This window comes from Callorhinus ursinus, unplaced genomic scaffold, assembly GCF_003265705.2.
Source record: "Callorhinus ursinus isolate GAN/ISIS: 27379988/994484 unplaced genomic scaffold, GSC_fseal_2.0 scaffold13, whole genome shotgun sequence".
NCBI lineage: Eukaryota > Metazoa > Chordata > Mammalia > Carnivora > Otariidae > Callorhinus > Callorhinus ursinus.
The window spans coordinates 15,659,572-15,674,433 of record NW_027397075.1 but is presented as its reverse complement, the minus strand read 5'-3'; the positions used below and the strand labels follow the sequence as shown (position 1 = coordinate 15,674,433).

The 14,862-nt window shown below is 50.5% G+C and overlaps 2 protein-coding genes across 4 annotated transcripts in view; both read left to right on the top strand.

The window, feature by feature from the left end:
- Positions 1–3,181: 3,181 nt before the first annotated feature.
- NME4 (NME/NM23 nucleoside diphosphate kinase 4) lies at positions 3,182–6,682 on the top strand. The gene is made up of 5 exons (XM_025877874.2): positions 3,182–3,339; positions 4,907–5,040; positions 5,308–5,409; positions 5,521–5,633; positions 6,142–6,682. The coding sequence occupies exons 1-5, from the start codon at positions 3,249–3,251 to the stop codon at positions 6,263–6,265; spliced, it is 564 nt and encodes a 187-aa protein (XP_025733659.1). The 5' UTR covers positions 3,182–3,248; the 3' UTR covers positions 6,266–6,682.
- Positions 6,683–8,243: 1,561 nt separating this feature from the next.
- DECR2 (2,4-dienoyl-CoA reductase 2) overlaps positions 8,244–14,862 on the top strand; it is a 15,913-nt gene continuing 9,294 nt past the window's right edge. For 2 of the 3 annotated variants that reach the window (XM_025877873.2, XM_025877872.2), the window contains exon 1: positions 8,244–8,511. In XM_025877873.2, the coding sequence (XP_025733658.1) occupies positions 8,432–8,511 (80 nt within the window). In that variant the 5' untranslated portion in view covers positions 8,244–8,431. The remainder of the gene's footprint in view (positions 8,512–14,862) is intronic. The other variant, XM_025877871.2, reaches the window with a different exon arrangement.

Sequence of the window (14,862 nt, the reverse complement as noted above, 5' to 3'; positions counted from 1 at the left end):
TCTTCCAGAGTGGCTGCACCATTTTGCATTCTCACCAGTAGTGAATGAGAGTTCCTGTTGCTCCTCACGCTTGTTAGCATTTGGTGTTGTCAGTGTTTGAATTTTGGCTCGTCTGATATCTTCATTGTGTTTTTTGTGATGTTCTTAATTTTAATGGAGTTGACTTTGTCAATCTTTTCCTTCATAATTAGTGTTTTTTGTGCCTAAAGAAATTCTTCCTCACAGAAAGCTGTGAATATATTTTCCCATCTTCTAAAAGCTTTCTAGATTTGCCTTTCATATGTCAGTCTCTCATCTGCCTGAAACTTCTTTCATTCTTTCTTTTTTAAAGATTTTACTTATTCATTTTATTTTAGAGAGAGAGAGAGAACACTTGTGTGCATAAGCCGGGGAAGTGGCAAAGGGAGAGTGAATCTCAAGCCAACTTCACCCTGAGCGCAGAGCCCGATGTGATCCCACAACCCTGAGATCAGGACCTGAGCTGAAACCAAGAGTTGGACACTTAACTGACTAAGCCACCAAGCACCCTGAAATTTATTTCTGTGTACATCTAGATCACTTTATTGTGACCTTGACAATGTTAAGTCTTCCAAACCATGAACATGGGATTTTCCCCATTTATTTAAATCTTCTTTAATTTCTTTCAACAATGATTTGTAATTTTCAGAGTATAAGAAATCAAAAGAGAAATCAGAAAATACCTTAAGATGAATGAAAATGAGGCACACATATAAAAACTTATAAAATACAGTGAAAGTGTTTAGAGGGACATTTATAACTGTAAATGTCTATACTAAGAATGAAAAAAGGCTTATAAAAATTAATAAAGGGGGGCACCTGGGGTGGTTCAGTCTGTTAAGGGTTTCAGCTCAGGTCATGATTTCAAGACCCGTATTGGGGTGGGGGGCTGGGGGGCTCAGCGGGGAATCTGCTTCTTTCCTCTCTCTCCCTCTGCCCCTCCGCCCCTGCTCATGCTACTCTCTCTCAAATAAATAAATAAATCTTTTTAAAAAATTCATAAAGGGAAACCTCACTAAAGTGAGGTCAGGAGGTTAAAAAGGGGGAGCCCATCACTCACCATCAGTTACGGGAGGAATTTTCAGTTGCAGACTCCAACAGATGTGTCATTTATGGACCTCAACAGAAGAATCATCAACAAGAAAGAATCATCAGTTACAAGCCCCAATAGGGAAAGGTGTACATTGAAGCTCCTATAAGAAATCAGTCACCCCTGCAACTCAGTCAAAAAGAAACCCTCATCACCCTGTACTCTTGTTTTTTCTCCAATGGACTTTTTGTTCAAAACAACACCTCCTAACTTCCTCCACCATCTCCATAAGATAAAGCTCTTCTCCTTTGTTTGTTGGACTTGCCTAAGGTTTTGCCTTAGCTTGCATACCTCAAATTCCAATTCTCTGTTATTCTTTTCTTTTTTAAGTTTTGATTTATTTTTCTGGTAATCTCTACACCTGATGTGGGGCTTGAACTCATGACCTGAGATCCAAGAGTCACGGGCTCCATGGACTGAGCCAGTCAGATGTCCCAATTCTCTGTTATTCTTTTTTTTTTAAAAGATTTTATTTATTTATTTGACAGAGAGAGAGAGAGCGAGAGAGGGAACACAAGCAGGGGGAGTGGGAGAGGGAGAAGCAGGTTTCCCACTGAGCAAGGAGCCCGATGAGGGGCTCAATCCCAGGACCCTGAGATCATGACGTGAGCCGAGAGAGATCATGACCTCAGCCAAAGGCAGACGCTTAACGACTGAGCCACCCAGGTACCCCGGCTATTCTTGAATAAACCCAATTTTTCTTATAAACTAACGGGCTATTGGGTGCCTGGGTGGTTCAATCAGTTAAACGTCTGCCTTTGGCTCAGGTCATGATCCTGGGATCCTGGGATCAAGTCCCGCACATCAGCCTCTCCGCTCAGTGGGGAGCCTGCTTCTCCCTCTCCCTGTCGTTCCCCCAGCTTGTGTGCTCGCTCTCTCTCTGTCAAATAAATCAATAAAAATCTTTAAAAAAAATAAAAGGCATCCAGATTGGGAAGGAAGAAATAACAATCTCTATGCCCATATGACATAATTTCGTACATAATAAATCCTAAGGAATCCACTAAAAAACTACTGGAACTAATAAATGAGTTCAGCAAAGCTGCAGGATACAAGATTAACACACAAAACTCAATTGTATTTTTTTTAAAGATTTTATTTATTTATTTGAGAGAGAGAGAGTGTGAGAGAGAGAGAGAGAGAGCCCAAGAGGGGGTAGGGTCAGAGGGAGAAGCAGACTCCCTGCCGAGCAGGGAGCCCGATGTGGGACTCGATCCCGGGACTCCAGGATCATGACCTGAGCCGAAGGCAGTCGCTTAACCAACTGAGCCACCCAGGCGCCCTCAATTGTATTTTTATACACTTTCAGTGAACAGTCTAAAATAAAATTAAGGGGGCGCCTGGGTGGCTCAGTCATTGAGCGTCTGCCTTCGGCTCAGGTCTTGATCCCAGTGTCCTGGGATCGAGCCCCACATCGGGCTCTCTGCTCTGCGGGAAGCTTGCTTCTCTCTCTCCCACTCCCCCTGCTTGTGTTCCCTCTCTCTCGCTGTGTCTCTCTCTGTCACATTAATAAATAAAATCTTTTTAAAAAAATGGAATTAAGAAAACAGTACCATTCACAACTGCATCAAAAAGCATATACGATTTTTCAAAAGCTCATTACCTAACAACATCTAGTAGATCTCCTATTTATTACAGTAGCCGACCACCATTACTATCCCAACGGTATCGTACTAGGGTACCTGTTTCTTAATCCCGCCCACCCCTTCCCTCCCCCTCCCTCCCCCTCCTTCCACCCGCCCTCCCCTTCTCTCTCGCCCCACCCTCTCCCTCCGCCCTGCCCACCCATTTCCTCCCGGCACCGCCCACCCCTTCCCTCCTCCCCGCCCTCCCCTTCTCTCGCCCCTCCCTCTCCCTACGCCCCGCCCTCCCTTTCCCTCCCCCTCCCTCCGCCCCCACCCCTTCTCTCCCCCCTACGCCCCGCCCCCTTCTCGCTCCCCTCCTTCTCCCTCCGCCCCTCCCACCCCTTCCCTCCCCCTCCCTCCGCCCCGCCCTCCCCTTCTCTCGCCCCTCCCTCTCCCTCCGCCCCTCCCACCCCTTCTCTCGCCCCTCCCTCTCCCTCCGCTCCGCCCTTTCTCCCTCGGGGCTCAGTCGCTCGCGCTCTTTCTGCGCTCAGCCAGCGGCCCTCGGGCCGAGGGTCATGGGCGGCCTCTTGGGGCGCGCGGCGCTGCCGGGGCTGCTGAGCGGCCCGCGGGCCCCGAGCCCGAGCCTGCTCGCACGCCCCAGCTCGGGTGAGTGGCCCGCGACCGGCGGAGGAGGGAGGCGGGCGGGGGGGCGTAGCCCGGCCTTTGTTGGCGCGCGTGCGACCCGTGGCTGCCTGACTCTGTAGATGGCCTCGGGTTCTCGCCGGGCGGGCCGGGGGCGCCCTGCACGTCTTTCCCCACCTCTCACTGCCCCCCACTCCGATCCGCCCACCGCCCCAGGTTGCTCGGGGGCAGGGGGCCCCTGAGGGCTCCAGAGCAGGAGGCCTGGTGGCCACAGTAGGCAGTGGTGAGGGTCCCAGCGGACTGGGGCTTCTGGGGGTGGGGGGAACATTTGGAGCAGGTGAACACTCCCCACGGGGCCGGCGCCCTCGGGGTGCTTTCTCCAGGCCCTAACTCCGTTTGCGGTCCTAGGGCCGGTGTCTGTAGCCGGTTCTCGCCCTAACTGCGGCCCACAGGGCGCTCCCTGAGAGCCAGATGTTTTGGTGTTCCCAGCGCAGGAGGGAGTGAACTGCTATCTTCTGAGGGACAGGCCAGCTGGCAGCAGGCCAGGCTGCACGGAGATTCCCCTAGGCACTGGGCTTTAGGGGCACAAACCAGCCTCCGGGGGCTTCCTGCGCTGGGCTTTGTTCAGCCTTGAAGTGAAGTGGTGGGCGCCCACAGCCTGCTGTCCAGGTCCCGCGCACCTTATGGGGTTGGGAAAGGGCAGCTGCAGACACCCCCGGGGACAGTGGCCTGCCCGGGCTCATCATTTGTCTTCCGGTTCTGCTCTCCACCTGAGCAGGACTTGGCAGGACATCCAGAGTGTAGGCGCCTCTCAAAAGCACGTTTGGCCCTGGACCCAGGGCTAAGGGTTGGTGTAACTCTGTGGCCTGGGGCTGTAAGGGGTGATGGTACCTCCTGTCTTGCTGGCAGTGTCCCCTAGAGGACAGACGGACTGGGCCAGGGCTCAGTCCCGTACTTGGGTCTGGAAGCCGCTTGCCTTGAAACCCTCCAGCAGCACAGAGCTCATCTGGTCAAGGAGGTTTTAAGTGGAGGAGCCCTCTAGAGTCTCCCCACCTGCAGACAGGTGCCCCTCTACCCTGCTTCTCAGTCCTTAGCTCCTTTGTGTCCTGCTGTGTGTGGCCCACCTGGTGGGGAGAGTGGACCCCACTACTCCCTGGCTCCCTGCCGTTCCTTCACCTCAGACCCACAAGATGAGCTTTGGGTCCTCCCTCATGGGGCAGGCTGGGAGTTCAGATGGCGAGGACAGAAGTGGAAAGCAAGGCCAACAACATGCTCTCTTTCCAGTGTGGCCTCTTTGGGCCTCTGTGTGGCCACTGAGCCCAGCTGTGCCTCCCCAGCTCTTGAAGATGCCTTCTCAGGGACACTGGATCCATCATGGGAGGAGCCATGGCCCCTCCTGACAGACTGGATGCACCAGGGGGCCCACTACCCTGTTGGTCCCTGAAAGGCAGAGTCATGCTGGGCCTTTGTTGGCTGTGGACCCTGCACTTCTCCCCTCCACGGCTGCTCTGGTGACCCCTGGGCTGTGGCAGGGGCATCCAGGTTCAGGGAGATGTGAAGGGCGAGGCACCTGATTCCCCTTCTTCTAAAGGAGGGTCCTCCTGGACCCGGGAGCGGACCCTGGTTGCAGTGAAGCCAGATGGGGTGCAGCGGCGGCTTGTTGGGGATGTGATCCAGCGCTTTGAGAGGAGGGGCTTCAAGCTGGTGGGGATGAAGATGCTGCAGGTACCTGGGCTCTCGACCTGTGGGTGTCCTTGAGGGGACTGGGGGTGGGGGGCTTCTCATGGACCTCAGCCCTTCATTTCTCAGCCCTGTATCAGGAGGAGTATCCTGGTATTGGCAGTAGAAGGAGGGGTGGGGAGGTATCTGCTGGTGTGCCAGCCCATGTAGGTGTTACTTGCCAAGTGCCCTGAGGTCAGGACACCATGATCACTGCCCCAGTGCCCAGCGGCTCCAGGGGCTCCTCTCACCCCTTGCCCCAATGCCACCCAGGCGCCAGAGAGAGTCCTTGCTGAGCACTACCATGACCTGCAGAGGAAGCCCTTCTATCCAGCCCTCATCAGCTACATGACCTCCGGCCCCGTGGTGGCCATGGTATGGCAGGCAGGGGCTGTGGAAAGGGTGGAGGGCCCTGGGCTGAGCCCAGAGCTGCTGAGTCCTTGGTGATCCCCACCTCTCCCATCCTCTTTTATCTCTGTGCTGCAGGTCTGGGAAGGCCCCAACGTGGTCTGCTCCTCAAGGGCCATGGTAGGACACACCAACTCAGCTGAGGCTGCCCCTGGCACCATCAGGGGGGACTTCAGCGTCCACATCAGCAGGTCTGGGGGCCCTGACACACTCAAGCCACTGGAGCTGATGGGCCAGCTCATTAGGGTTGAGGAGGGCCTGAGTGTGGGGTGGTAGTCTGCTCCTAAGGCAGATCCACAGGACCTGGGCATCTTGCTGGGCCACAGTAAAGCCACAAGAGATTGTCCATGCTGGGATGTCACACACAGGAGGTGATAAAGCATTCTCTAATCATTGTGTGTGTACTCTGCCATCATTTCCTATTACCTGACTCTGTCTTGCCAGACACCCTGAGGGGTTGGCACGGGACAACTGGTGGGAACATGAGGCTCCCAGAAACGGTCTGGGCAGGTCATGAGGTTGTGGGTAAAAGGCCAAGATCAGGCTGGAACCAGTCTTCCAGTCCTGTTCTTGCTTTCTCCTCTGCCCAATGCCGGGCTTGCTCTTCTTGATGGTGGGGGATTAGCAGATAGCTCCCGGGACCCCCAAGGTGCACACTGAAGTCTGTGCCTTACCTTTGCTGCCTATCATTTGGCACAGGAACATCATCCATGCCAGCGACTCCGTGGAGGGGGCCCAGAGGGAGATCCAGCTATGGTTTCAGAGCAGTGAGCTGGTGGACTGGGCAGACGAAGGCCACCAGAGAAGCATCTACCCACCCTGAGCACTCAGGCTGCCTTCAGCTACCCCAGCAGCCACCCAGGATCAACTACCTCTGTCGTCCAGAACTTGAGCCCACACCCATGTCCTCCCTTCTGTCCCAGACCACCTCCCTGTCTACCTTCTGCCCCACCCCAGCCCAGAGGGGTTGAGCAACCAACTTTATGTGCCTTTTAGTATCCTAAGCCAATAAGAAATCGGACCAAATCCTTTCTGTACCAAAGTGCCAGATAACCTTTGGGGCATCTCCAAAAGTGTGTAGTGTAACCTCCCTTCCCCCAAAGGGGGGTGGGACATTAAAATTCGCTGTGTTGTGTAGGGGGGTGGATCGTTAATTATAGTTTCTGCCATCTCTGAGGTAGGACTTTATGCAAAGTTGTAAGAGTTTGAGAGTACAAATAAAGCTTACTCTCACACACCAGTAGGGGATCAATAACTTTGTTGAATGTATCAGACAGGCAGAGGTCCAACGACCTACAGCCCAAAATGTGGGAGAATCCAAGCTGAGTCCTGGAGCTGGTGCTGCTTTAGCCCCCATTCATCTGATCATGCTGCATGAGGAGCTGCCTGCCTTGGGCAGGACTTGAGAATGGCAAAAGGGGGTGATTATGGGGTCCGCTAAAACCACCGCCAAGGCAGAGGGCCTTTCATGGCTTCATATGGTGGAGACTGACAGGAGCTGCCTGTGTCCACTTGTTTTCATGTTGTCACTACACACATCACACCTCACCCCAGTCCTCGGGTGTGTCCCTGGTCCCTTGTCATGGGTACTGGACATTGCATATCATTACACCTGCTGCAGCCGCCTTGGTCCTCACTTACTCTACTTTTTGACATCTTTAAGATTATTTATTTATTCATTTGACAGAGATAATGAGAGCAGGAACACAAGCAGGGGGAGTGGGAGAGGGAGAAGCAAGCTGCCCGCCAAGCAGGGAGCCCAATGTGGGGCTCGATCCCAGGACGCTGGGATCATGACCTGAGCCGAAGGCAGACGCTTGATGACTGAGCCACCCAGGCACCCCCTTTTTGACATCTTTATAAACGATGCCCTGATCCTGGATTCATAGCACTTGTTGCTGCCTGTGCCTCCACGTGACGACACCAATGAAATGCCCTGACTTTCTTAATCGGTCATGAAACAGGTCATTTTAGGAACTGGCACTGGGGTTGGCCGCGTGAGGGGAAGACTTTCCTTAGGGACCCACCCGCCCCACGCGCCTGCGCGCACCGCGACCGAACTCCAGTCCCAGCACGCGGCGCGGTAGCGGTGAACAGAAAATCCTAGGAGGAGCTAGGGCCGCTATGGGCGTGGCTAGCAGGCGGTGGGCCGCCCTGGGAGGAGCGTCACTGGAGGAACAGGAGGGGGCTGTGGGCGGGGCGTCCAGGGAAGACCCAGAGGCAGCTGTGGGCGAGGTTCGTGGGGCGGTCGAGTGCCGTGGGCGGGGCGTCCTGGGAGGAACCAAGAGGAAATTGTGGGCGGGGCTAGCGGGGCGTCCTGGGCGGAACAGGAGACCGCTGTGGGCGGGGTTGGTGGGCCAGTCGGGCGTCGTGGGCAGGGCGTTCTGGGAGGAACAGGAGACTGTTGTGGGCGGGGCTAGCGGGGGTGCCCTGGGAGGAATTGGAGGCGGCTGTGGGCGGGGTTCGTGGGGCGGTCGGGCGTCGTGGGCGGGGCATCGTGGGCGGAAGAGGAGGTAGCTGTAGGCGGGGCTAGCGGGATGCCCTGGGAGGAACTGGAGGCGGGTGTGGGCGGGGTTCGTGGCGCGGTCGGGTGCCGTGGGCGGGGCGTTCTGGGAGGAACAGGAGACAGCTGTGGGCGGGGCTGGCGGGGAGGTCGGACGCCATGGGCGGGGCGTCCTGGGCGGAAGAGGAGGCAGCTGTGGGAGGGGCTAGCGGGGCGTCCTGGGAGGAACCAGGAGACCGCTGTGGGCGGGGCTAGCGGGGTGGTCGGACGCCGGGGGCGGGGCGTCCTGGGCGGAAGAGGAGGTGACTGTGGGCGGGGCTAGCGGGGCGGTCGGACGCCGGGAGGGGCCGACTGGATCTCGGTCCCCCGCCCCCGGATGTAGGGCGTTGACGGCCAGAGAGCGCTGCGGGTCTCAGAGGGTCCCGCTGCTGCCGGATCCGGGCAGGTCCCTGCAGCTCTCGCCGCCCCCGGCCCTCACCGACCGCCATGGCCCAGCCGCCGCCCGATGTCAGTGAGGACGAGTGTCTCCCTGAGTACCGCCATCTCTTCTGCCCCGACCTGCTCCGGTGAGGGCCGAGTTGGGGGCTCCCGGGGCGGGGGGGTGCTGCCCCTGCAGAAGTGGCTCGGGAACTGCGGTTTTACTGGGATGTGTGCTCACCCCGTGCCTGGCGGCCGCACCGTCAAGATGCCTAGATAGCCCTGGGGACGCAAGCGCTCTGGTATTTTAACCTTTGCACTGTTGGGAGCACGTTTTGTCTTGGTCAGTGGGGGCGGGTGTTCCCAGGGGTAGTCCTGGGAGGGTGGGAGTGAGGGGCAGGTGGAGGAAGGCTTGAATGTCTTGAGAACCTTTCTCACCTAATTGATAACCTCATTATTATTTCCAAGTAGGCTCCATGAACAACGTGGGGGTTGAACTCATGACCCTGAGATCCAAAGTCTCAGGGTCTATTGACTTTGCCACTCAGGCACCCCTTAACAGATAACTTTCTGAATAGAGCTTTTTAGGTTGAAATAATTTTCCATGAAGACCCAGAAAGCCTAGGAATGCAGGCTTTAAAACGCAGCGTTTCATTTTCTTACAAAAGTCATCTTGTTTCTTGTCAACAATTCAAATCTGATAGAAGTGCCCAGTGAACAGGGTCAAAGTCTTCAGAGAACCACTGGCTTCCCCCCACCCCTAAGTCAACAGGGATCTCCTTTTTTTTTAATTTCAAGACTTTTATTCTGACTGTTCCTTTTTATTTTTAAATATTTTTAATTTATCTTTAAATTTAAATCCAATTAACATATAGTGTATTAATAGTTTCAGAGGTAGAGGTCACTGAGTCATCAGTTCATACTAACACGCAGTGCTCCTTACATCACGTGCCCCCCCAATGCCTGCCACCCAGTTACCCCATCCCTCCACTCCCCTCCCCTCCAGCAACCCTCAGTTTGTTTCGGAGAGTTAAGAGTCTCTCATGGGTTGTCTCCCTCTCTGATTTTGTCTTGTTTTATTTTTCCTTCCCTTCCCCTATGATCTTCTGTTTTGTGTTTAAATTCCACATATCAGTGAGATCATATGGTAATTGTCTTTCTCTGATTGGCTTATTATGCTTAGCATAATGCCCTCTAGTTCCATCCATGTCATTGCAAATGGTAAGATTTCTTTTTTTTTACATTATTAAATATATATATATTTTAAGATTTATTTTTTTTAAAGATTTTATTTATTTGACAGAGGGAGACACAGCAAGAGAGGGAACACAAGCAGGGGGAGTGGGAGAGGGAGAAGCAGGCTTCCCGAGGAGCAGGGAGCCCGATGAGGGGCTCGATCCCAGGACCCTGGGATCATGACCAGAGCCGAAGGCAGACACTTAACGACTGAGCCACCCAAGCACCCCAAGATTTATTTATTTTAGAGAGAGAAAGAGAGAGCATGAACACGCGTGCTTGTGTGCATATATGAGCAGGGGTAGGGCAGGCAGAAGGAGAGGGAGAGAATCTCAAGCAGACTCCCTGCTGACAAACCTGAGATCATGACCTGAGCCAAAATCAAGAGTCAGATGCTTAACTGACTGAGCCACCCAGGCACCCCATATATTTAAAACCAGTATGGAAATCTTTGTTTTTTAATGGAATATGTGCCATTTATATTTATGGTAATTAATGATATAAGGGTTTCATCTTTTTGATGGCTGCATAATATTCCATTGTATATGTACACCTCCATTGATGAACATCTGGGCTCTTTCCATAGTTTGGCTATTGTGGACTTTGCTGCTATGAACACTGGGGTGCATGTGCACCTTTGGATCACTACATTTTTTTTTTTAAGATTTTATTTATTTGACAGAGACACAGTGAGAGAGGGAATACAAGCAGGGGGAGTGGGAGGGGGAGAAGCAGGCTTCCTGTGGAGCAGGGAGTTCCGTGTGGGGCTCAATCCCAGGACACTGGGATCATGACCCCAGCTGAAGGCAGATGCTTAATGACTGAGCCACCCAGGCACCCCAATCACTACATTTCTATCTTTGGGGTAAATACCTAGTAGTGCAATTGCTGGGTCGTAAGAGAGCTCTATTTTCAACTTTTTGAGGAACCTCCTTACTGTTTTCCAGCTGCACTGGCTTACATTCCCACCAACAGTGTAGGAGGGTTCCCCTTTCTCTGCATCCTCGCCAACATCTGTCGTTTCCTGATTTGCTAATTTTAGCCATTCTGATCCGTGTGAGGTAGTGTCTCATCATGGTTTTGATTTGTATTTCCCTGATGCTGAGTGATGTGGAGCATTTATTCATGTGTCTGTTGGCCATTTGTATGTCTTCTTTGCAGAAATGTCTGTTCATGTTTTCTGCCCATTTCTTGATTGGATTATTTGTTCTTTGGGTTAGTTTTTTTGTTTTTTTTTAGATTTTTAAATTTTCCAGAGAGAGAGAGAGAGAACACAAACAGGGGGAGCAGCAGGCAGAGGGGGAAGCAGGATCCCCACCGAGCAAGAAGCCCGATCGATGTGGGCCTCTGGAATCATGACCTGAGCCAAAGGCAGGTGCTTAACCCACTGAGCCACCAGGGGTCCCTAGTTCTTTTTTTTTTTTTATTTGTGTGTGTGTGTGTGTGTGTGTGAGAGAGAGAGAGAGAGAGAGAGAGTGAGAGCACGCGTGAACACACAAGCAGGGGGAGCGGCAGGCAAAGGGAGAAGCAGGCTCCCCACTGAGCAAGGAGCCTGTTGCGGGACTCAATCCCAGGACTCTGGGTTCATGACCTTAGCCAAAGGCAGATGCTTAACCAACTGAGCCACCCAGATGCCCCTGATAAGTTCTTTATAGATTTTGGATACTAGCCCTTTATCTGATATGTCATTTGCAAATATCTTCTCCCATTCTGTCGGTTGTCTTTTGGTTTTGTTGACTGTTTTCCTTTGCTGTGCAGAAGCTTTTTATCTTGATGAAGTCCCAATAGTTCATTTTTGCCCTTGCTTTCCTTGCCTTTGGCGATGTTTCTAGGAAGAAGTTGCTGCGGCTGAGGTCAAAGAGGTTGCTGCCTGTGTTTACCTCTAGGATTTTGATGGACTCACGTCTCACATTTAGGTCTTTCAACCATTTTGAGTCTATTTTTGTGTATGGTGTAAGGAAATGGTCCAGTTTCATTCTTCTGCATGTGAGGCTGTCCAGTTTTCCCAACACAATTTGTTGAAGAGACTGTCTTTTTTCCATTGGACATTCTTTCCTGCTTTGTCGAAGATTAGTTGACCATAGAGTTGAGGGTCCATTTCTGGGCTCTCTATTCTGTTCCATTGATCTATGTGTCTGTTTTTGTGCCAGTACCGTGCTGTCTTGATGATTACAGCTCTTTAATAGAGCTTGAAGCCAGGCATTCTGAGGCCCCGAGCTTTGGTTTTCTTTTTCAACAATCCCCTGGTGATTCAGGGTCTTTTCTGGTTCCATACAAATTTTAGGATTATTTGTTTCAGTTCTGTGAAAAAAGTTGATGGTATTTTGATAGGGATTGCATTGAATGTGTAGATTGCTTTAGGTAGCATAGACATTTTCACAATATTTATTCTTCCAATCCATGAGCATGGAACATTTCTCATTTCTTTCTTTATTTTTTATTTTTTTTAAAGATTTTATTTATTTTTTGACAGAAAGAGAGACAGTGAGAGGGGGAACATAAGCAGGGGGAGTGGGAGAGGGAGAGGCAGGCTTTCCGCTGAGCAGGGAGCCTGATGTGGGGCTTGATCCCAGGACCCTGGAATCATGACCTGTGCCGAAGGCAGATGCTTACCGACTGAGCCACCCAGGCGCCCCCATTTCTTTCTTTTTTAAAAAAGATTTTATTTTTTGAGAGAGAGAGCATGAGCAGGGGCAGGGGTAGAGGGAGAGGAAGAAACAGACTCCTCGCTGAGCAGGGAGCCTGATGCGGAACTCAATCCCACGACCCTGGGATCGTGACCTGGGCCAAAGGCAGATGCTTAACCGACTCAGCCACCCAGGTACCCACGTTTTTCCATTTCTTTGTGTCTTCCTCTATTTCTTTCATGAGTGTTGTATAGTTTTCTTTTTCTTTTCTTTTTTTTTTCTTTTAAGATTTTATTGATTGGAATGCCTGAATGGCTCAGTCGGTTAAGCATTTGCTTTCAGCTCAGGTCATGATCCCAGGGTCCTGAGATTGAGCCCCATGTGGGGCTCTCTGCTCAGTGGGGGGTCTGCTCCTCCTCCACCTGGTGCTCCCCCTGCTTGTGCTCTCTCTCTCTGTCAAATAAATAAATAAAATCCTTTAAAAAAATAAAGATTTTATTTATTTGAGAGAGAGGGAGCACAGAGGGAGTGGGAGAGGGAGAAGCAGACTCCCAGCTGAGTAGAGAGAGCCTGATGTGGGGCTTGATCCCAGTACCTTGAGATCATGACCTGAGCTGAAGGCAGACACCCCAGGTGCCCCTCTATAGTTTTCTGAGTACAGATCCTTTACCTCTTTGATTAGGTTTATTCCTAGGTATCTTCCGGTTTTTGGTGCAGTTGTAAATGTGATGGATTCCTTAATTTCTCTTTCTTCAGTCACATTGTTAGAGTATAGAAATGCAACTGATTTCTGTGCATTGATTTTATATCCTGCCACTTTGCTGAATTCCTTTATGAGTTCTAGCAAGTTTGGGGTGGAACCTTTTGGGTTTTCTACATAGGGTATCATGTCATCTGCAAACGGTGAGAATTTGACTTCTTTGTGAATTCAGATGCATTTTATTTCTTTTTGTTGTCTGATTGCTGAGGCTAGTATTTCTAGTATTATGTTGGAATTTTTTAAAATTTTTTAATTGTTATGTTAATCACCATACATTACATCATTAGTTTTGGATGTAGTGTTCCATGATTCATTGTTTGTGCATAACACCCAGTGCTCCATGCAGAACGTGCCCTCTTTAATACCCATCACCAGGCTAACCCATCCCCCCACCCGCCTCCCCTCTAGAACCCTCAGTTTGTTTTTCAGAGTCCATCATCTCTCATGGTTGGTCTCCCCATCCGATTTCCCCCCCTTCATTTTTCCCCTCCTGCTATCTCTTCTTCTGTAGTATTATGTTGAACAGCAGTGGTGATAGTGGGCATCCCTGTCGTGTTCCTAACTGTAGGGAAAAAGCTCTCAGTTTTTCCCCATTGAGGTTGATATTCACTGGGGGCTTTTTGTATATGGCTTTTATGATATTGAGGTATGTTCCTTCTATCCCTACACTGTGAAGAGTTTTAATCAAGAAAATTTGCTGTACTTTGTCAAATGCTTTTTCTGCATCTATTGAGAGGATCATATGGTTCCTGTTCCTCCTTTTATTAAGGTAGTGTATCACATTGATTGATTTGTGGATGTTGAACCACCCTTGCAGCCCAGGAATAAATCCCACTTGATAGTGGTGAATAATCCTTTTAATGTACTGTTCAATCCCACTGGCTAGTATCTTGGTGAGAATTTTTGCATCCATGTTCATCAGGGATATTGGTTTGTAATTCTCCTTTTTGGTGGGGTCTTTGTCTGGTTTTGGGATCAAGGTAATGCTGGCCTCATAGAAAGAGTTTGGAAGTTTCCTTCTGTTTCTTTTTGTTTTTTTTTTTTAAGATTTCATTTATTTTTTGACAGAGAGAGACACAGCGAGAGAGGGAACACAAGCAGGGGGAGTGGGAGAGGGAGAAGCAGGCCTCCCGCTGAGCAGGGAGCCCAATGTGGGGCTCGACCCCAGGACCCTGGGATCATGACCTGAGCCGAAGGCAGACGCTTAACCATCTGAGCCACCCAGGCACCCCCTCTGTTTCTATTTTTTGGAACAGTTTCAGAAGAATAGGTATTAATTCTTTAAATGTTTGGTAGAATTCCCCTGGGAAGCCATCTGGCCCTGGGCTCTTGTTTGTTGGGAAATTTTTGATTACTGCTTCAATTTCCTTGCTGGTTATGGGTCTGTTCAGGTTTTCTATTTCTTCCTGGTTCAGTTTTGGTAGCTTATACATCTCTAGGAATGCATCCATTTCTTCCAGATTGTCTAATTTGTTGGCATATAGTTGCTCATAATGTTGTATTTCTTTGGTGTTGGTTGTGATCTCTCCTTTTTCATTCATGATTTTATTTATTTGATCCTTTCTCTTTTCTTTTTGATAAGTCTGGCCAGGGGTATATCAATCTTATTAATTCTTTCAAGAACCGGCTCCCAGTTCATTGATCTGTTTTACTGTTCTTTGGGTTTCTAGTTCATTGATTTCTGCTCTGATCTTTATTATTTCTCTTCTCCTGCTGGGTTTAGGCTTTATTTGCTATTCTTTCTCCAGCTTCTTTAGGTGTAAGGTTAGGTTGCATATTTGAGACCTTTCTTGTTTCCTGAGAAAGGCTTGTTTTTGAAGATTTTATTTATTTATTTATTTATTTATTTATTTATTTATTTATTTATTTATTTATTT

Coding starts and splice junctions, on each gene's coding strand:
- NME4 (XM_025877874.2), top strand. CDS start 3,249: ATGGGCGGCCTCTTGGGGCGCGCGGCGCTGCCGGGGCTGCTGAGCGGC. Junction 5,410..5,520: donor CCGGCCCCGTGGTGGCCATG/GTATGGCAGGCA, acceptor TCTGTGCTGCAG/GTCTGGGAAGGCCCCAACGT. Junction 5,634..6,141: donor TTCAGCGTCCACATCAGCAG/GTCTGGGGGCCC, acceptor CATTTGGCACAG/GAACATCATCCATGCCAGCG.